Below are 19,711 nucleotides of genomic sequence, written 5' to 3'. Positions count from 1 at the left end.
TGCGGATACTTACGGATATCTCATTTGTTTTGATTAATACAAATAATCTTAAAAATTTGATACAAATTTTTTTTGGAAAATATTTTTTTTTGCATGATATAAAGGATAAAAATTAAAAGATACAATGAATCTACATATTTTGTAAAATTTTAAACTTAATTAACAATTATAATAACACAAAACTGAAGAAAAAAATTATAATTGTCATAAATGTTTTTTTCCTTTTATGTAATATTTTTATATAAGTAATAATATGAATAGAATCTGTCAAATCATATGTTAGAATAATAATTTTATACAATTAAAATTTTAAATATAATCAAAATATACATGTATTTATATATTGACGGATCGGATCGGATATTCGCTTCCCAAAATTTTAGTATTTGTGATTTGCTTCAATATTAACGGATATTGAATTTTAGTATTTGCTTTGCTTCGAAAGCTTACGGATATTCGGAATTTTCGGATCGAATAGTAACGGATAACGAATCGAATCAAATTTCACGGATAAAATGCCCACCCCTACTCTTAATAACACAGAGAGGAGCATTAAGTTTTGTTCCCTACAAAAAAAAAACTTATTACAGGAACAGACGCACTGCTCGCTGTTTTTTTATGACAAGTTCCTTGGACATAGGAGCCCAACCATGGTCTAACTTAACTTCTTAACAACCCAACTGACAAGAAATAACGCACACTCTTCACTTCTTCACTTCCTCGTAGTCTGCCTCTGGAGTTTGTTCGCTGCCTCCCTGAGTTCCCGATCCTCCTCCTGGTGCAGAACCTCCACCACCAGACATGTGCTCTCCGATCTTTGAAACAGCTTTGTTCGCTGCATCGATCTTAGCCTTAATCTCATTGACATCCTCTCCAGACGAAGCGCTCCTCAGATCCGCCACAGCATCTTCAATCTCCTTGGCCACTTCACTCGGGATCTTCTCTCTGTACTCACCCAGGCTCTTCTCTATGCTGTAAATTGTTGTGTCCGCTGTGTTCTTGGTGTCGATCAAATCTTTTCTTTCTTTGTCTTTCTGAGCATGCAACTCTGCGTCTCTCACCATCTTCTGGATATCGTCCTCTGACAGCCCACCAGATGATCGGATAGTGATCTGTTGCTCTTTACCAGTCGTCTTGTCCTTGGCAGAAACTGTGACAATGCCATTTGCATCGATGTCGAATGTTACTTCGATCTGAGGGATGCCTCTTGGTGATGGTGGAATGCCCACTAGATCGAATTCTCCCAACAGCTTGTTGTCTGATGCCATTTCACGCTCACCTTGAAGCACTCTAATCCCGACTTGCGTCTGATTGTCTGCTGCAGTTGAGAACACCTTCAAAACAAAGACTCAACACATTAGTACGAAGTTCTATGATTGGGATTATCAACTATTATATCAATCCTCTATCATATCACAGGATTGTGCTTTGACCCCTTAACTTATAAGAGGAGCAACTCATAACATGTCTTGATAAGTAACACTATAGATCTTAACTAACTCTCTCATACTACCCTAGTTAGCCCTACTGTTTTGCGATAACCAGAGCTTCACTTCCCTAGTTATTCGATGATTTTCAATCAAAAGGACAGATACCTGACTCTTCTTCGTGGGGATGGTTGTGTTTCGGCCAATCAATCTTGTAAAGACACCACCAAGTGTTTCAATACCGAGCGACAGAGGTGTGACATCTAGAAGCAGCAACTCTTTGACGTCACCACGAAGGATACCACCTTGAAGCGCAGCTCCCATAGCAACAGCCTCATCAGGGTTGACACCTTTACTAGGAGTCTTCCCAAAGATCTCCGCAACCACATTTTGCACCTTGGGGACACGAGTCATTCCTCCAACAAGAAGAACCTCATCAACCTCCTTAGCACTTATACCAGCATCCTTGAGGCAGTTCTTGCAAGGATCACGGGTCCTCTCAATCAAGTGATTCACCAGAGTCTCAAACCTCGACCTTGTCAGGGTGATGTTAAAATGCTTCGCTCCAGATGCATCAGCTGTGATAAACGGCAGATTAATCTCAGTTTGAGAAGTTGATGACAGTTCAATCTTCGCCTTCTCAGCAGCTTCTCGAAGCCTCTGCAGAGCAAGTCTGTCCTTTGCCAGGTCTATTCCCTCACTGGTCTTGAACTCATTCACCAAGAAGTCTAGCAAAGCATTATCAAAATCCTCTCCTCCCAAGAAGGTATCACCATTGGTGGCTTTCACCTGAAAAAAAAAAATCAAGTTAAATAACAAGAACAAATCCTCAAACAAAACCTGAAAAACAAAAACCACTTACCTCGAAAACACCATTAGAAATCTCCAAAACAGAGACATCAAACGTCCCACCACCAAGATCAAACACAGCAATCAAACCCTCCTTATTAGTCATACCATACGAAAGCGCAGCAGCCGTCGGTTCATTAATAATCCTCTCCACATCCAAACCAGCGATCCTACCAGCATCTTTAGTAGCCTGCCTCTGAGCATCATTGAAATAAGCCGGAACCGTTACAACAGCTTTCTTAACAGACTTCCCCAAGTAAGCCTCAGCCGTCTCTTTCATCTTCGTCAACACAAACGCTCCAACCTGACTAGGAGAATACTGCTGACCGTTGGCTTCAACCCACGCGTCGCCGTTAGGCGCACGCACGATCTTGTAAGGCACCATCTTCATCTCCTTCTGCGTCTGCGGGTCGTCGAACTTCCTCCCGATCAAACGTTTGGTTCCGAAGAGTGTGTTCGTCGGGTTGGTCACAGCTTGGCGCTTGGCTGGTGTGCCAACGAGAAGCTCTCCTTTCGGGTTGAAAGCTACAACTGATGGTGTGGTTCGAGCACCTTCAGCGTTCTCAATGACTTTCGGATTCTGCAAAAACAAAAAAAAAGATGATAATCTGTTCATTCATTATGATTCAGTTACAACGTACAACGTAACCAACACTCTTCAGTAACTATAGATACAAAGGTCTTAACCGGTTTAAACCACATATAACCGTAATACAATCTACAGTAATAAACAGTCTCACCTTCCCCTCCATGACTGCAACACAGGAGTTAGTTGTACCCAAGTCGATACCGATGACGTCATTTCCAGCAGGCTTCGAGCTGAAATCAAATAGAAGAAAAGGAAACTTCAGAGGAAGAAACACAGCGAGATCTTGGTGTTAGCAGCATATAGATGGAGAGATGAAGCAATACCGAAATGCTCTTGAAAAGCTTCTCCAGTTCTGACCAAGATAAGAGCCGTTCGATGATGTTTTCCCGCTGGTTGAAAGCTGCAAACCAAAATTTGATCGGATAAGGAAAGATCGCTATACGTGAAAGTTCAGATCACATAGTTAGTTCACTCGAGCTACCAATTTCGTCTACAGATCCGTGATGATCGCATGAGGACTTACGCATTTGAAAGCTGAGAAAGGAGTGGAAGCGACTTCGCGGCGTCGAATCGAGCGGAGGAGAGCAGCAGTAGCCATGGTTTTTGAAGGTCACGATGCGATAAGATCACTTACGATGAATGAATACACGTCTTAGTCGGATTATGGAAGGGTTTAGGGTTTTTGAAAGGTACGAAAAGTTTAATTTTTTTTTTATAGAGAAAGAGAGAAGGTTCTAGGCGGTGATGCTTCTCGACGTCGACGATGATAAAAATGCTCGGCTACCAAAATGTACGCGAAGCTTTACGAAACGACACCGTTTTCGACATATCAAAAGCATAATCATAACCAAAAACTGAACCGAAATGCCAGACCTCCCGGTTTAGGCTACTTGCCTACCCTTAACTAAGGTGGTGTTATTCGATCAGTGGTTTGCAATCCATATATTTTAAAATTTTAAGTTTAATAATTCTAAAATATCTGCAATATACTTTCGATTTTGAATTCACTCATTTATTCATGAGACTCCAAAAGAGATGATTTGAAATCAATTAAAAATATAAAGAATTTTAAAATCCTTAAAAGTTGAATAACACTATATTTTAAAAACTGAATTCAAATTATTCATTTAATAGCACTAGATTTTAAAATAAAATTTAAAATCATCATTTGAATAACAGTAGATTGTGTTTAGATTTAAACTCTATTAAAATACATCAACTAATAACACTCCCTAAACAAAACCTATATAGATCTTTATGAAACGATGTCATTTGATATATTCGAGTAGTTGAAAAAGGACAAAACAAAACCATAATCATACCAAAAACTGAACCAAAATTCAAGGTTGTTTTAGGCTAACCGAACAAAACCTGTACATAACTTACTCATACCAAAAACTCAACGAAAATGCAAGGTCGGTTCAGGTTACCCAACCGAGTAAAACCGGTTTAGGAATTCTTCTCTCCATTTTCAGCTATTTATAACTTGATAAGCTCTTTGCAGGAAAAAGTCAGAGACATGAGATTTGAGATTGGTCTCGCTGAGGAATGTTTGCTCTCTCATGTTGGATTCTTAGCAGTCTATTCATTATATATTCATCCATTCTTATGATGAACGAGCTTGAACAAGTGCCACCTCCACCATAAGCGGAGTATTGACAAGTGAATTTTCATCAATTTTGAAATTACATTGTTCTTGGTCCATGAATTTCAAAAATCTTAATAGAATTAATCAGTTGTTACTGATATAAGAATTTTTAAAATCCATTGTTATTCAAAAAGTTTAGTTATTGTTGATTCTCTAATTCTAACTAATAGAATTATTCAATTAGTTATTATTTAAATTCAACCAGTTATTAATGTTTTGTAATTCATCAAATTTAAAAATATTAAGATAGTTTAAGTTGAAGAATTCTAAAATCTCTATAGTATTGAATTCACATGTTATTCATAAAACTATGTAAGAGACTATTTGAAATCAATTGAAAATTCCAAAAATTAAAATCTTTGAAATTTGAATAATACTAGATTTAAAAACTGAACTTAAATCATTCATTAAATAACAATAGATTTTAAAATAGAGTTTAAAATCATCATTCGAATAACAATATATTGCGGTTAGATTTAAACTCTATTAAATACATGATTGAATAGCACCTATTGAAAGTTTAATTTTATATATTTTTACTCATAAGATTCAACTTATGTATCCATGAGTTTTCAAAATCCATGTGATAAAAACCTTGAAAACAAAATAATTATTATTGCCAAATATCATATACTTATGGAGGTTACTGGGACCAATTTTGTGTGGAGTTTTGATAATTTTTTAAGTTGGTAAATTTTTGAAAGCCAAATAGATTTAACAAATATTGAATGAATCATTTTCAAAAAAAATCTTCTAAGGTTATATATAACATCATCTTCATCACACAGCACAAAAACCTCACCAACATCATCTTCTTTATTCTGTATATCTAAAACACATTCAAAAACCAACAAAGGTAGAAGAAGAAAAACAACCTCATATATACAAAATAATTATCACATTGATGGTTTAATGAAAGATGAGAAGAGAAGAGTGATAGGTGTACATTTTTATTACACGATTTTCAAAACTCTTGTGAGAAAACATATAGTTTCCAAATCTAATCTTATTAATAAAAGTATAGAAAATTTACATCAAAGTAACAAGAAATTCTATCAGAATTACAAAATCAATAGCAACTAAATTTTTTGAATAACAAAATATTTGAATTATAACAGTAGATTTAAGATTTTAAAAATCTATAAGTCAATAACTGTGGAATTTCAAAATTCTATAAATGTTCTTCTCCTTCTTCAACTTTTCATAACTTGATCAGCCTTTGCGCTAAAATGTCAGAGACATAAGCTCTGAGATTGGTCTCGCCTAGGAGAATGTGTTCTCTCACCTTGGATTCTTGGCAGTCCATTCATTATATTCATCCATTCTTATGATGAACGAGCTTGAACAACAAGTTCCACCTCCACCATAAGCCTTTTTCAAAAAACATTGAAAACATATACAAGTCTAACCGATCACTAAACCTAAAAGAAGTTAAAGTCAGGTTCTGAAACAAAACAAACCTTAGCAACTTCAGATGTATCAGTTGTATCGTCAGTACTTCTCAAGCACATTTTGAGATTATTCCGTTGCATGAATGTAACAGCTCCTATTGGCCTGCTTTCAAAGAGATGTTTACTAACTTCACTATCCACAATTCTTCATAAGGAAAAATTAAATTTACCTCAAACCAGCTGCAGCACTTTGTAGACTAAGTAGCTTGCCTAGCTCATCGCTTAGTTCATGGTTACCATCTGCACGCATTCCCTATAACATAAAAACAAAACAAATCTATAGTTCAACACAACCAATGACTTTTTTTTTTCTGAAACAAAGAGGAGTTCGATGCAAAGGTTACCAGGCATTCTCCATAAAACCCTCTTCCCAATCTGATCTTGAAAGCTTTATTCTTCTTCATCACTCTCTTTGCATCAACAAGCCGAGACGAAAAATTTGAGTTCCCACTAGCAATGAGGTCCTCTGAGCTCATCCTCAACAGCTACAACACAGAGACATGAAAATGATTCAATGAGGAAATGATACAACAACAGTGAACGGAACAAAGCAACGAACCTGTTCATACATGTACGGATTCGTGATGCAGTTAACCTTGGACCGCCATTCCATTAGTCCGAAACTGAAAGCCTTGATGTCTGGTAATCTCCATCGTCTAAGATCGATATCTTCAATGTAATCAAGAACTGATTCAACTCTAGTTCTGTCTTCATCATCTAACAAACTGAGAGATTCCCCCTAAAGCACATAGTACTGTTCAGATTAGACACCAATCAAAACAGAGTCATTACTAAATCATTAACATTATCCTTACTAACCTCGGAAGATGCGAGTTTACTTGAGAAATATTCATACACAGCCTTCGAGCTACTCTTGTCAACATCAACATTAACCTTAAACCTCTTCTCAACGGAGCCAAGCTTTGAAGCTGCCGACTTTCGATGATCAAAACATATGATCCTAAAACCCTCCACAAATAAAATAGAGTTAAACCCTAAAGATCTTAGATTTAAACACAAAATGTCTGTAAAACATCTGAAACATACTCGCAATCTGTGGTAGTAAAGTCTTTAGGAGCAACGAAATCGAGGAGGTAACACCTCTCGAACCCCTCCAAGCAGAGATCTTCAACGCTAAAGGGCACGACGGAAGAGAAGGGCAAGATGAGAGAGGGTGTACGGAGACGAGAGTGGTAGAGATGAGCGAAGAGAGCTGAGAAAGCGCCGGAGAAGGAAGGGTAATTGTACAGTACCAAGTTCGGTACTTTCTCTTCAAGCGCGTTGGATATGGCTTCGAGCGCCGCGTCTGATCGGAAACTCCGAGCAGTCGAAATCGCCGGCGGAAGTTGCCGGTGTAATCGCCGGAGAATCATCTACGGCGGGGATTTGAGAGGTTTTTTTTTTTTGGTTCACGACTTGAGAGATTTTTAAGTGAAGTGGAGGATTTCGGCTAAATTGCATTGGACTACTCAAACTTTATATTTATTCTTAATTGACCTTTATATTTGTTAAATAGTTTTTAAACCCTTGATGTTTATTCTCTTTGTTGACATCAAACCCAAACATGAAATATAGAGAAAGGCAAGATTCTGAATCTTTACAGCAAGGATAAAGATCATGAGAGAAACGAAGAAATCACAAATTTCAAGAACTGTTTGGTAACTTGCAAATAAGAACTAATGGTTTAATTAGGTGGTTGGCTTGGAACTCTTCTTGCACTTGCTCCACATCTCCATCAAGAACTGACATTTACTGATGTCTGTTTCATTCTCGTCCAGGCACTACACACAAAAACACAAAGTTAAGCTTTGGATATATATTAGGATTCAACATTAACAGAAAATGGAAGAACGAAACAAATATACATACAATTGTATTCCCAAGTCAAAGCAAGTGTAGTTTTTTTTTTCCTTTTAAACAACCAAACCAAACGTAATGCAAATATGAAGTTAAAATGCAAAACTATTATAACAAACTTACATCTTGGAAAGCTTTTGCTTGAGTGACACATGCAATAGAACCCCTGCTACTTGCAACTTCGGCTGCTGCTACAGGGTCCTCTTCCTTGGAGGTTCGGTAGCTTTTTATAGCATCCTTGATTGTGTCTATGAAACCAGAAGACATCCCTAATTCGAAAAGATTTTTTTTTTTTAAAATGACGTCCCATAAGCAAAGAGAACGTAACCAAACCGTTATCTAAAATGAAATTATTAAAATCAACTACCAAAAGGATAGTTAAAACGCATACCTTCGTCATCATCACTACTACCACTACGTCTCCAGAAGTCATGGAAGAAGTCATGACCATCATCACTACTACTAGTATCGTTAGTAGTACTTCCGCTCGAGTGGTTGTACTCATGACGAGCTGAAATCCACAAAGAAAAACGCATAACATAACAAGAACTAAAAGAAACCTATAAAGTTCATTAAACAATAACTGATAAACCGAATAGATAATCCCTCACAACTAATCTCAAATAATTTTCGAGAGATATGGCTAAATACTAGGAAATATTACCAGTCTGAGGAGATGGAGTGTAGCTTGCAGTGCGTGGGGTAGATCTTTCTGAGCAAGAAGTAACCAAAAAACGTTACAAATATTCTCACACTAAAAAAATTGCAAAGTTTATTAACTTAGAAGATGAAAACATGCTGGACTGGAATCAAGAAAAGGAAAAAACGAAATCATATACTACATAATAAAACTAAAACAATAAGAGAAAAAAATTATAAGAAAACAATTAAATCATATAATTTACCAGTCTTGGGAGGTGAACTGTGGTTTGAAGGACGTGGAGAAGATTTTTCTGGACAATCAAGAAAAAAACGTTACTTGATGACAAAAGAAAAAGAAAAAAACGTTATAAATTTCACAATGAAAGGTGTAAACAAATCATTTGCCTAAAGAGAGATTCTTAGAAGTAGTACTTATAAACTATTTATCTCCAACGAGAAATACAACCCCAAACTGAAAATTTAGTTACCGGTGTGAAAAGACGGGCTTTGTGAAGCTGTTGATCGAGGGCGAGGAGAAGATCTGCCTGCACATTAAAAAAAAATTCATTAGATTAAGCTAATATAAAACCCTACAAAAGCTATAAAAAAATACTTGCAAATATCTGAATGTACTTGCACGTCTCATTAATTGTAGTGTGACGTCCTTTGTAAACATTTGATCATATTATAGAAACTTGATTGCTAGAATTAAATTATAAATATATAGTTCTTTTAGTTTAGATATTTTATCAATTTTATCACTTACAATAATCACAATTATTTACTCTCTCAATGAGATCTATTGACGAGAATGAAATTTACCACTGCTACTACTACTACTAGTAGAGCGGCTGCTTGAAGATGATGAGCGAGAGGGAGATGGAGAGCTTTCTACACAGATAAGAAACAAGACATTTCATAATACACATTGAAAACCAAAAATAGAAAAAACAGAAGGAATTAAGGGATTTACTAAACCCTAAACCAGTAATTCTCTTGCAACGCAAGAGAGATACATCCAAAACAAAAGGAATTCTAGGAATTTACTAGTTCGATTAGACGAGCTAGATCTAGAGGAAGAAGAGGAGGAGGAGGAGGATCTTTCTGCACAAGAAAAAACACAAACAAATCAATCAGATTAACTTCATTAAAAGCATCTCGTAGACACAGATATAAACACAAATATATAATTTCACCTTCGTGTCTTCTTCTAGGCATTTTGAAGATTATAGACGATGAATTGATGAATCATCCGGATAAAAATCTGGCCCAGCATATATATATATTATATAACATTTTAATTGATTGCAAGTCGATTTCTCTTGGAGGTGAAGTTTACTTTGCCAACACGTTTTTTGCATCCCAAGTCAAAAGAGAATATATCGGGAGTGTAGTTACTAGGAAAATACTATATAATTTTAAAAAGTATCTCAATATATAATAACATACACTATAGTATATAAGTATTGGTGATTGATCTCTTTCTAATCTTTCTACTCATTGTACCTTTTATTTTCAGTGAAGAGCCTGATACAAAGCGAATAGATGTAAGCCAAGTGAGAAAGGAGACAGGGGAGAAGTTGGTCAGCTGGGAAGTTGACGCATATGTCAAACCTGTTCTGACGGTTGAAAACTCCATTGTAGCATCAGCAACTGAAGTTAATCTCAGCCGAGATGAAGATACAAGAATGAGAGAATCATCAAAAGGCGAAATCAGAAGCTGAGATGAGGAAAACAGAGGTAAGTAAGCATGAAAGCCTCAAGAAACATAGTCAACGTTGATCATGTATAAACATAGACTCTGTTTATAAGTCTTGTGTAACTGATGGTGTGATTCTTGACATTGCAGGTGGAAGTTGAGAGGATAAAGGGACTGAGCGCAAGACAGGTGGATGAACAAACTAGCTGCGGTAGAGAGGAAAGCAGAGGAGAAGCGAGCAGCAGCTGAAGCGAAGAAGAATCGTCAAGCAGCTAAAACAGAGAAACAAGCTGAACAGATCAGAAGAACAGGCAATGTACCTTCATTGATGTTCTCTTGCTTTAGCTTTTGTACTTAGTAACAAACACAAGAGTCCAATCTTTCTATCATTTTGTACAATATAAGCTTTGTCAAGGTACCTTTTTATTATGGTGTACTGTTTTCATCTTAGTTACTTTGTAGATCTATCACTCGGTTTATAACTCTTCTGGTCTAGACTTGGTTTAGCCTCGGTTATGTTTGGGCTGTGGATAAATCTAGGAGTATTTTGTTTTTTTTGTCAACATTTTAATTTTATTATCTTTGAAGCAAATTACAGTGGTTCAAGTGTAGGGCCATGATATTACATAATGTTGTTTACATGATTTAGCCCTCTTTGCTAATTGATCAACATGGTGTACAAAGTTCCTAGGGACATGTTTAAAAGAGAAATTACTCTGCTTGGAGAGACTAAGAATGTCTTGAACCACTATAGAGCCTCATTATAAGCAATACTCTGGTTCTTGGCTAAGTGTTGGTGCTCCAAGCTCATGTATAACTGCGGATTGTCACCTAAGATTGCAACATTCTGTACCTCAGACCTCAGTCTATGCAGGTGTTGAACAGCTAGAAAATTCGCCATTGCATCCGCTTCGAGTGCTGAGTATGTTGGAGCAATTGCTGAACTTCCTTGGCAGATAAGAGTGCCTTGTCTACTAAGTAAGGACCACCCTATTCCTGCTTCTTCAGTAGGAGACTTCCAAGAAGCATCAGCAATGCAATTAAGCAATGACTCTGGTGGGAGAATATCATTAATAGATTGCGGATGAGTTATACAAGGTGATTGCGTGACAGGTTCATCATGCAGCATGGCCTTCTTCCGTAACTCCCTGTCCATAATAGCTGCTTTAATAACATGTACAATATGTTCTCTACTATTGTCAAACATTAACTTGTTCCGCATCTTCCATATTCTCCAACCTATGAGCCATTCTAGATTGCATGGTGATTCTGCTTTATTGTCATTAACTATGTTCTTAATAAACAACAAGAGATCAGTGCCAGGACTTAGACTCTGTGTGAATTGAAGACATGCCAAATGCCATATTTCTCTTGCAATACGACGTTCATATATTAGATGGGCAATTGTTTCCAAGCCTTCCCCACGGAGTTGACAGTGACACTCATGGTTTTTTTTCTTTTACCGTAGGTTTATTGGGTTTTTTTAATCACCACCTATGTGCATGATTTGTAAAATGATTTCACAAACTCGCCCAATTAGTGGATTGTAAATAATTTTATTTTTGATATACAAAATAATTGATTTTTATTTGTTATGTTGTAACTGTATTACATAGAAAAAAATATCCATAATTATTGCAGGTTTATAGAAGCAATTGCAACTGCTAAGAACTATCCCAGCAAGAAAAAAAAAAACAGAATGAATGAAACAACAAAATTAAACTATCATCAAGTGTCTGCAGTAGCACTCGCAGCACTCAAATCCACAGACAAATCAAGAGTCTGCACAGAAAAAAAAAAAAACTTGTATTCAAACTGTGCGTTTACTTCTGAATCAAGAAACAAAAATGATGAGTGTTAATACCTTTCCAGTGATCTTGGTGTACATCTCCAGTACATCTGCAACTGTACTCTCGAAATGTGTTGTTGCATCATAAGTCTGATAAGAAAACCAAACAAAAAGAAACATCAAGAAAATAAAACAGAGATAATATGATGTACAATGATGAAAGTTACTCTTATTAACTTTCAAAAAAAAAACTGAGATGAAAGTTACTTATTAGATAATATGATGTACTATGATATTCACTTACACCAGAGATGAAGCAGTTATCTTCTTCTTGCTTATTGGTCGGAACGTATGTGTCATAAGAATGGTAGAAGATCTCATCAATAGGTCCAAGCAATTCAATCCCAGGTTTAAGCTCTTCTTCTGGATTATCAGTTTCAGCTTCTGCAGAGACGAAAGCTATGTATTTGCCTTTTGGTGCTACATTGTGAGCGTATGAGCAACAGAACAAGTACCTACAAAATCCAAAATCTCACAGATTCATCTTTATATTCATTCAAAGTAGAAGCTAGTCAGAGTCATGTTTCTGTAATCAAAAGTGCTATTTGAGTATGATCTCTTACATGTCTGATTTGCGGCCGAGTTGCTTCTGAGGAAGAATGATTTGGACAGAGTGAGCATCGTTGGTGTCTGGAATAGGATGGCTCATTATACACACCGCTCGAGTCACTTTCCCAACTTTCTTAACCTATAATGCAAAGGACACCGTCTCTTATTAAGTAACTAGACCGTACAAGAATTAACTCTTTGTGTAAAAATGAGTTTAGGGTTACCTTGTCAGACAAGTAAGAAGGATCACACACAACTTTCTTGCATTTAGCAGTTTCTCCCGCTGAAGTTACACCAACAGCTTTTCCCGAGCTGTCAAACTCAACCTGTTATGATAATGTTAGAGATTCTTGAGTGTTATCTTTACTATACACTAGATAAGATCTGTAATAATTATGGATTATCCCATTTCTAATAAACAAAACCGAGAAAGAGATTATGGATCGTGTGTAACCTTGCATTCAGGCTTGTTTAGCATGTAAGTCCCTCCATACACTGCGCTCAAACGCGCAAAAGCCTGAGAACAGAAACAGAGCATTGACTATCTGAGACATAGAAAAGGGTCGTAAATTAAGATGAAGGTGAACACGGACCTGTGGCAACTCTCCTAAACCGTACAGTGGGTATATGTAAGGAGATCCTCCTTGGAATCGAGCCAATGATTCCGCGTAGAGCTTTACCACGTAACAAAACAATAAAAATATTAAAATCAGAACACTTCCTTGTTCAGGAAGAAATGAAAAAAGTTTACCTTGATTCTCTTAACAAAATCAATGGCGGGTTGATCCAAGTAGTCATCGTCGTTGTGTAGGGCTAAGGCATGGCCTATAAAGTCGATTGTATCATCTTCAAGTCCATATTTACTATTGGGAAAACATAAACAGAGACTCAAAGCGTGTAACGCAAGAAACTATTGTGAAATGATTTGCTATGAAAGAACATATGTTTTTACGCACGAGATGATCTCTCTAGCAGTAACTTTGCTAAGGTCAAGTCCTTCGTGAGACTTAGGATCTTTCTCATCGTAGTCTTGCACATAGATAAAGAACTTTCTTGCACGTCGTTTCTCGAACAGACCCATCAATGGCGATTTTAGGGCTTCCACATCAGTGGCTGGGACTTTATAGATCTGAATGTTTTAATAAAAAAAATCTCTTGAGTAATTAACTTGTTTTTAAAAGGTAGACTAGACTTAGTTACTACCTTGCCCTTCTTGTAGACGAAGCTACCATCAACGGCTTTGAAGTTAAGGTACTTGGTGACATCCGTGTGAATTAGGGTTTGAACAAGGGTTCCATTAGCCATTATGAACTGTAGATCAAGAAACCATAATATCCATTAATAGGTCAACATTACATATGTGCGTATTCTAAAATTCACATATTATGTATATAGTACCTTCGGGATCATATCGACATTGTATTCTCTGATGGCTCCAAGATTTTCTTGAGGAGTGTCACTTCCTCTGCACCGCTTCCATAGCTGAGTGAGGTTGAGCGATGATGATTCTCCTCCATAGTAGTCGTTTCTATCCATATGCAGTACCTATATAATCCGTATGAATTAGGTTTTTAACAAGGTCAAAAAGTTGTGGTTGGATCATTTTATTTCATCGTTAATGTATGTAACTATTGATCTGACATCACATTCATAACTAGATAAAACAAAACCATAACAAAACGTATAAACTAAGCGTTATATGAATGTGATGCACAAAAACAAGCCCAATTAAACTTGAAAATATGGTGAATGCGAAAACCTTGAGGCCATCGACAGAGAGGAGACCACTAAGGATACACTCCTTGAGACCAGTCCCAAGAACAATCACATCATACTCTTCATCCATTGTTTCAAACGATCTCTATCTCTATGATTGATCGTCTATAACTCTTATCTGATCTCTGATAGTTCTTGTTTTATTGAGAAAAAAACTTTGTGGGAAGAAAAAGAAATAGATGCTGATGTGTGGCTATTAACACAGTCTTACCACCACCACCTCCGATCTTACCGTTTAACCTCATGAGAAATTTTGACGTTAATTATTAAAACCGCATTGTTAGGAGATAAAAAAATAGTTCCTAAATATTTACTATATTCAGACGAACGATAACTTGCGCACAACGAAAAGGATCTAAGTCGTTGTGTAGATTACCGGCCAAAACCTAAACCTCTTTTTTTAATGGCGTTTTCGTACTTGCAAATTTACCAAATTTATGTACAATAAAATTCATCTTGGAGTTAGTGTTGACTAACTAATCAGAATCAACACAACCGGAAAGAAAAATTTAAGACATTCAATTGATCAAGCCTCTACCTTGATTTTCTAATAATTTTATTAATAAACTTTTTTTTTCTTAATAAACTTTGTATAATTGATGATTATTTCCAAGATTGGGTTACTCGAGTTTACAAACTTTAAGCCTTTTGCAAGATATACATACGTGTAACAAAAACAAGAACACGTAAACAAATAGGACCCAAAATTCAACTAAACTGAAAATGACATGTAGATATATACAGATAGAGAGGTTAAACGAACTTTTTGAATTGGACACATTTTTCCCACCAAACACCATCTTTCTTTTCCTCATAACACCTTTAAATAGCGGTTCGAATCAAAGACCAAAATCTCATCATCACAAACCATCAACAAAGCAAAACAACACAAAGCAAAGGAAGCATACAAGAAGAAAGCTTAACTTGTCAAGCAAGCAGACATGGCACTGATGAAGAAGAGTATCTTTGCTCTTCTCCTCTCATCACCAATCCTGATCATCTGTCTTACTGCATTGCTCGCTGCACCGGTTTCAGTCGGAGCTCGCCGGTTAGTGGAGGAGATTCCTAAACCGGAGATACCAAAACTGCCTGAATTACCTCACCCGGAGCTACTGAAGTTTGAAGTTCCCAAGTTGCCTGAGCTCCCTAAACCAGAGATGCTTAAGTTACCTGAGTTCCCAAAGCCTGAGTTGCCAAAAATGCCAGAGATTCCGAAGTCTGAATTGCCAAAGGTGCCAGAGATTCCTAAGCCTGAGCTGCTTAAGTTCCCGGAAATTTCTAAACCTGAATTGCCAAAGATGCCAGAGGTTCCAAAACCTGAGCTGCCCAAGTTGATAGAGGCTCAGAAGCCTGAGGCTCCAAAGGTACCAGAGATTCCAAAGTCAGAGATGCCAAAGGTGTCAGAGATTCCTAAGCCCGAGTTACCAAAGGTGCCAGAGATTCCTAAGCCCGAATTACCAAAGGTGCCAAAGATTCCTAAGCCCGAGTTGCCAAAGATGTCGGAGATTCATAAGCCCGAGCTACCAAAGGTACCAGAGATTCCAAAGGTGCCAGAGATTCAGAAGCCGGAGCTACCAAAAGTACCAGAGATTCCAAAGCCAGAACTACCAAAGATGCCAGAGATTCCTAAGCCCGAGTTACCAAAGGTGCCTGAGATTCCAAAGCCCGAGTTACCAAAGGTGCCTGAGATTCCAAAGCCCGAGTTGCCAAAGGTACCAGAGATTAAGAAGCCAGAATTACCAAAAATGCCGGAGATTCCAAAACCGGAGGCTCCTAAATTGCCAGAGATTCAGAAACCTGAATTACCCACCATTCCGGAGGTTCCAAAACCTGATGTACCGAAAGTTCCAGAGGTTCCGAAACCAAAGCTACCAAAAATGCCTGAAGTTCCCAAGTTGCCAGAATTTCCAAAAGTTCCTGGAACTCACTGAGCCTATTGAACCAGATGAAGTCCCACCCCCACTATCTTAAATTACATTCACTTGTGTCTGTCTATCTCATCGTCGGTTCCTTAGTGAACCTTATCTATGTCGTTTGTTCTTGTAGCCATACTTCTTTTTCTTTTTTGAATTTTACACATGCTTGTATGTTTCATACGAACAGATTTCTTTGTATTTTTTTTGATATACCCTTTTTAATGGATTGTGTTACTTATTTATGACATGTTTAGGTACAAAAGGTTACACACATACACACACATATATATATGTGTGATATTTAAGTTATAATTTCTCAGTTGTGTTTGAAGAAAATCAATACAATTGGACACATCCACAGTTTGAAATTTTCAGTAACAGAAAATGATTACAGATTGATAGTGACTTTTAAATCTGGATTATGAGATGAATTTTCCTGTACTAAGTATTTACGTAGATTCCTTGACTGGAAAATTCGAGCTTCACTAACAAAATCGAACCCTCAAACTTTCTAAGTGGGTTGCTTTGCTCTGTAAATCAAGGGTTGAAAACTTGATAGACTATATAATACAGTTACCATTTCGCTCGTTTTTCTCATTTATATTTTGACTTGGCTAGTTTTGGTTTATTTATTTGATTTAGGAGGTCAAATTTTCCGTAAAAGGAGCCCCGATAACCGATTAAAAAAGGAATATTCGTGGCACCTAAAATGAAAATGATTCTAGGGCTGTTCCAAAGTATATATTGTGGTGCTTTTATGTGTAGCTTGCTTGCGCAGACACTGTTTTCAGGTTCACTGGATTTCTAGGGTTTTCAACAATCTGAACAAATGGTTAGTTCCTCGATCTATGTGTCTCTATCAGTATTCTCCTGATTAGTTTTCTAACTTCTCGTCATGGGGATCCGTAGGCGGATGAGGCTGCTAAGGCCGGGATCGTGAAAAAGAGAACGTTCAAGAAATTCGCCTTCAAAGGAGTCGATCTCGATGCTCTTCTCGACATGTCTACTGATGATCTTGTCAAGCTCTTCAGTTCCCGTATTCGCAGAAGGTTTGCTTTGTCTCGTGTGGTCTAATATTGTGTCTCTTGATTATGAAACTAATCGGTTTTTGTACGTGATATGTCTTGATAGGTTCTCTAGAGGGTTGACCAGGAAGCCTATGGCTTTGATCAAGAAATTGCGAAAAGCGGTAAAACTCTAATTATTCCCATCACTAATCCCTTTTTGATTTGATCTTGAACAACAAAAGAGAGAGTCCATGTCTCAGATTGTGTATCTTCATGGTCATTGTAATTTGTATAATGTGTATATGATCATGGTTCTTCTTTGTACATTTTTACCTTTGCACTTTGCAAGTTGCAACCAAATGGCTCTAAACTCTAGACATTATGACTTTTTGAGCAGAAAAGGGATGCGCCAGCTGGTGAGAAGCCAGAAGCAGTGAGAACCCACCTAAGGAACATGATCATCGTGCCTGAAATGATTGGAAGCATCATTGGTGTATACAACGGGAAGACATTTAACCAAGTCGAGATCAAACCAGAGATGATTGGTCATTACTTGGCTGAGTTTTCAATCTCATATAAGCCTGTTAAGCATGGTAGGCCTGGTGTTGGTGCCACCAATTCCTCCAGGTTTATCCCTCTCAAGTGAATGATCTACTCTTATTATAGCCATGTGTTAATGCTCCAAAATAAGACTTTCGTTGTTTTTTTCTTTATAACGTTTTGTCTTTGTTTCTCTGCTCTCCTTCAGATTTTGTTTAAATTCTTCATGCGTTTCAATAATACTTAGCATTTTTGAGTATCCATACTTGTTTATCAATAGTAACAATTTATATTGCACATGGCTTCTACCTTATTATTTCCAAATTCCCCTATAAATTTAAAAAACTTATAAAATTCACTTATCTTATGCAAACTATCATTTTGACTCAGATTAGCACTAATTAGTCGATTAATTATTAATTAACATTCATGGAAAAAAATTTACTAGAATGACTCACATTTTTATATAAAAGAAATCTATAGAAAATTAATAATCTATTAGAATTAAGTAAATATGTAGTCAAAAAGAAACAAATCTGTTAAAAGAAATCTATGTCACACTAAATAAGGAAGCTTGTGAATAGTAAGAAAATATTCATTCACATATGAATTGAATCCTCGTTACTTTTTTTTGTAAACAATCAAATATTTGGTAATTCTTTGACCGTACGTTCCCTTGAAGAGAAATGTTCTACGATTACTCTAGACCCATAATATATTTGTATATAAAATATATAGGGTACCAAGTTATGTGTCTTATTGTTTCTCCATAACAAAAAACCCTAGCAGCAGTTCCTTTCAGAGCTTCTCCAACCAGCAACAATGGTTAGTTTCTCCATCTTTATCTCTCTATATCTTATACTATTAGATTTTGCAATCACGGTCGTAAATTCCTACCTATGTCTGAAACCATAGGATCAAGTCGAATCAGACGTTCCCACAGCTGCTCTCGCGAAGAAGAGAACGTTCAAGAAGTTCTCCTACAAAGGAGTTGATCTCGATGCTCTTCTTGACATGCCCACCGATGATCTTGTCAAGCTCTTCCCTGCTCGTATTCAAAGAAGGTTCGCTCCACTGAAATATTTTTGTCTCTATTGTGTTAGGTTACAATGTATTAGCGGTTATGTTTTCGTTGATCTTTTTCTGTTTTGATCTTGTTGTAGGTTGTCTAGAGGTCTGACGAGGAAGCCTTTGGCTCTCATAAAAAAATTGCGCAACGCGGTAAATATTTATTTAGTTATAGATACATTACATTATATATGTCATGATATATTACATTATGCCGTCATTATAGGTTAGTTCTGTTATTTTGTGATATGAATTTTTGGTTTCCTTCTGTTTGGTCGGTCTATTAATTTGCACTAAGTTATATTCAAACTATAAATGACGTGTAATCAGTTCACAAATGCTTTGTTCCGGATTAGTTTACTTTTAAAAAGGCTTAAGAAACTTTGTGCCGGTTCTTTGATCACATGGTTTAACAAGAGATCAATGGTTTACTTTAAAACAGAAAAGGAATGCGCCTGCTGGTGAAAAGCCAGAAGTAGTGAGAACACATCTAAGGAACATGGTGATTATGCCTGAAATGATTGGAAGCGTCATTGGTGTGTACAACGGAAAAACGTTTAACCAGATCGAGATCAAACCGGAGATGATTGGACACTACCTTGCGGAGTTCTCAATCTCTTACAAACCGGTTAAGCACGGTAGGCCTGGTCAGGGTGCCACACACTCCTCTAGGTTTATCCCTCTCAAGTGAAGCCATTACAAAAACTCCATGCTATTTTCTTCATTATTTTTTTTATTTTATTTTACACATCTAAATATATTTCTTGACTCATGTTTTTACAAGTTCCAGATTTATTTATTTTTAATAATACCATGGGATTTAAACTTGAGTTACAATGTGAAA

General features: G+C 36.7%; 7 protein-coding genes across 8 annotated transcripts; 3 read left to right on the top strand and 4 right to left on the bottom strand.

The window, feature by feature from the left end:
* Positions 1-485: 485 nt before the first annotated feature.
* LOC108842677 (heat shock 70 kDa protein 10, mitochondrial) lies at positions 486-3,642 on the bottom strand. Its single transcript, XM_018615657.2, has 6 exons — positions 3,389-3,642; positions 3,189-3,265; positions 3,017-3,095; positions 2,290-2,856; positions 1,596-2,216; positions 486-1,334 (listed from the first exon to the last, which is right to left on the bottom strand). Exons 1-6 carry the CDS (start codon positions 3,461-3,463, stop codon positions 705-707), a joined length of 2,049 nt encoding a protein of 682 aa, XP_018471159.2. The 5' UTR covers positions 3,464-3,642; the 3' UTR covers positions 486-704.
* Positions 3,643-5,501: 1,859 nt separating this feature from the next.
* Positions 5,502-7,365, bottom strand: LOC108840012 (uncharacterized). The gene is made up of 7 exons (XM_018612824.2): positions 7,012-7,365; positions 6,784-6,925; positions 6,524-6,703; positions 6,309-6,449; positions 6,135-6,217; positions 5,974-6,067; positions 5,502-5,884 (listed from the first exon to the last, which is right to left on the bottom strand). Exons 1-7 carry the CDS (start codon positions 7,335-7,337, stop codon positions 5,795-5,797), a joined length of 1,056 nt encoding a protein of 351 aa, XP_018468326.2. The 5' UTR covers positions 7,338-7,365; the 3' UTR covers positions 5,502-5,794.
* A 287-nt stretch (positions 7,366-7,652) lies between these two features.
* Positions 7,653-9,681, bottom strand: LOC108841225 (uncharacterized). Its single transcript, XM_018614006.2, has 9 exons — positions 9,660-9,681; positions 9,511-9,567; positions 9,286-9,354; positions 8,952-9,008; positions 8,727-8,774; positions 8,486-8,533; positions 8,213-8,332; positions 7,945-8,090; positions 7,653-7,745 (listed from the first exon to the last, which is right to left on the bottom strand). Exons 1-9 carry the CDS (start codon positions 9,679-9,681, stop codon positions 7,653-7,655), a joined length of 660 nt encoding a protein of 219 aa, XP_018469508.2.
* Positions 9,682-11,718: 2,037 nt separating this feature from the next.
* On the bottom strand, positions 11,719-14,603 carry LOC108840679 (guanosine nucleotide diphosphate dissociation inhibitor At5g09550-like). Its single transcript, XM_018613504.2, has 12 exons — positions 14,320-14,603; positions 13,959-14,105; positions 13,764-13,871; positions 13,517-13,689; positions 13,312-13,423; positions 13,154-13,234; positions 13,015-13,077; positions 12,785-12,886; positions 12,575-12,699; positions 12,256-12,466; positions 12,027-12,101; positions 11,719-11,944 (listed from the first exon to the last, which is right to left on the bottom strand). Exons 1-12 carry the CDS (start codon positions 14,404-14,406, stop codon positions 11,891-11,893), a joined length of 1,338 nt encoding a protein of 445 aa, XP_018469006.2. The 5' UTR covers positions 14,407-14,603; the 3' UTR covers positions 11,719-11,890.
* A 595-nt stretch (positions 14,604-15,198) lies between these two features.
* Positions 15,199-16,490, top strand: LOC108826112 (protein PELPK1). Of its 2 annotated transcripts, XM_057002816.1 has the most exons (2): positions 15,199-15,982; positions 16,016-16,490. In XM_057002816.1, the coding sequence occupies exons 1-2, from the start codon at positions 15,278-15,280 to the stop codon at positions 16,265-16,267; spliced, it is 957 nt and encodes a 318-aa protein (XP_056858796.1). In that variant the 5' UTR covers positions 15,199-15,277; the 3' UTR covers positions 16,268-16,490. The 2 variants fall into 2 exon arrangements, with proteins under 2 accessions (XP_056858796.1, XP_018454996.2); XM_018599494.2 differs by having other exon boundaries at positions 15,199-16,490.
* A 466-nt stretch (positions 16,491-16,956) lies between these two features.
* On the top strand, positions 16,957-18,060 carry LOC108840526 (40S ribosomal protein S15-4-like). Its single transcript, XM_018613353.2, has 4 exons — positions 16,957-17,084; positions 17,162-17,301; positions 17,384-17,441; positions 17,657-18,060. The coding sequence occupies exons 1-4, from the start codon at positions 17,082-17,084 to the stop codon at positions 17,903-17,905; spliced, it is 450 nt and encodes a 149-aa protein (XP_018468855.2). The 5' UTR covers positions 16,957-17,081; the 3' UTR covers positions 17,906-18,060.
* A 278-nt stretch (positions 18,061-18,338) lies between these two features.
* LOC108841089 (40S ribosomal protein S15-2) lies at positions 18,339-19,678 on the top strand. The gene is made up of 4 exons (XM_018613868.2): positions 18,339-18,624; positions 18,715-18,863; positions 18,963-19,020; positions 19,310-19,678. The coding sequence occupies exons 1-4, from the start codon at positions 18,622-18,624 to the stop codon at positions 19,556-19,558; spliced, it is 459 nt and encodes a 152-aa protein (XP_018469370.1). The 5' UTR covers positions 18,339-18,621; the 3' UTR covers positions 19,559-19,678.
* The last annotated feature ends 33 nt before the right edge of the window (positions 19,679-19,711 follow it).

This window comes from Raphanus sativus, chromosome 2, assembly GCF_000801105.2.
Source record: "Raphanus sativus cultivar WK10039 chromosome 2, ASM80110v3, whole genome shotgun sequence".
NCBI classification, from domain to species: Eukaryota; Viridiplantae; Streptophyta; class Magnoliopsida; order Brassicales; family Brassicaceae; genus Raphanus; species Raphanus sativus.
The sequence above is the reverse complement of the archived record's forward strand: the minus strand, read 5'-3'. Positions and strand labels throughout refer to the sequence as shown.

What these genes read in the sequence shown, in the direction of transcription:
- LOC108842677 (XM_018615657.2), bottom strand. Translation starts at nt 3,463, where the DNA reads ATGGCTACTGCTGCTCTCCTCCGCTCGATTCGACGCCGCGAAGTCGCT. An exon ending in CTTTCTCAGCTTTCAAATGC is followed by an intron (nt 3,266 to 3,388) that starts GTAAGTCCTCAT and finishes TTTGGTTTGCAG; the next exon opens with CTTTCAACCAGCGGGAAAAC. An exon ending in TTGCAGTCATGGAGGGGAAG is followed by an intron (nt 2,857 to 3,016) that starts GTGAGACTGTTT and finishes TTGTTTTTGCAG; the next exon opens with AATCCGAAAGTCATTGAGAA.
- LOC108840012 (XM_018612824.2), bottom strand. Translation starts at nt 7,337, where the DNA reads ATGATTCTCCGGCGATTACACCGGCAACTTCCGCCGGCGATTTCGACT. An exon ending in TTTACTACCACAGATTGCGA is followed by an intron (nt 6,926 to 7,011) that starts GTATGTTTCAGA and finishes GGAGGGTTTTAG; the next exon opens with GATCATATGTTTTGATCATC. An exon ending in ATCCGTACATGTATGAACAG is followed by an intron (nt 6,450 to 6,523) that starts GTTCGTTGCTTT and finishes TCTGTGTTGTAG; the next exon opens with CTGTTGAGGATGAGCTCAGA.
- LOC108841225 (XM_018614006.2), bottom strand. Translation starts at nt 9,681, where the DNA reads ATGCCTAGAAGAAGACACGAAG. An exon ending in TAGTAGTAGTAGTAGCAGTG is followed by an intron (nt 9,009 to 9,285) that starts GTAAATTTCATT and finishes TTTAATGTGCAG; the next exon opens with GCAGATCTTCTCCTCGCCCT. An exon ending in AAGCAAAAGCTTTCCAAGAT is followed by an intron (nt 7,746 to 7,944) that starts GTAAGTTTGTTA and finishes TTTTGTGTGTAG; the next exon opens with TGCCTGGACGAGAATGAAAC.
- LOC108840679 (XM_018613504.2), bottom strand. Translation starts at nt 14,406, where the DNA reads ATGGATGAAGAGTATGATGTGATTGTTCTTGGGACTGGTCTCAAGGAG. An exon ending in TCTCTGTCGATGGCCTCAAG is followed by an intron (nt 14,106 to 14,319) that starts GTTTTCGCATTC and finishes CGGATTATATAG; the next exon opens with GTACTGCATATGGATAGAAA. An exon ending in CTTCTTACTTGTCTGACAAG is followed by an intron (nt 12,700 to 12,784) that starts GTAACCCTAAAC and finishes TTTGCATTATAG; the next exon opens with GTTAAGAAAGTTGGGAAAGT.
- LOC108826112 (XM_018599494.2), top strand. Translation starts at nt 15,278, where the DNA reads ATGGCACTGATGAAGAAGAGTATCTTTGCTCTTCTCCTCTCATCACCA.
- LOC108840526 (XM_018613353.2), top strand. An exon ending in AGTTCCCGTATTCGCAGAAG is followed by an intron (nt 17,302 to 17,383) that starts GTTTGCTTTGTC and finishes ATGTCTTGATAG; the next exon opens with GTTCTCTAGAGGGTTGACCA. An exon ending in TCAAGAAATTGCGAAAAGCG is followed by an intron (nt 17,442 to 17,656) that starts GTAAAACTCTAA and finishes CTTTTTGAGCAG; the next exon opens with AAAAGGGATGCGCCAGCTGG.
- LOC108841089 (XM_018613868.2), top strand. An exon ending in CCTGCTCGTATTCAAAGAAG is followed by an intron (nt 18,864 to 18,962) that starts GTTCGCTCCACT and finishes ATCTTGTTGTAG; the next exon opens with GTTGTCTAGAGGTCTGACGA. An exon ending in TAAAAAAATTGCGCAACGCG is followed by an intron (nt 19,021 to 19,309) that starts GTAAATATTTAT and finishes ACTTTAAAACAG; the next exon opens with AAAAGGAATGCGCCTGCTGG.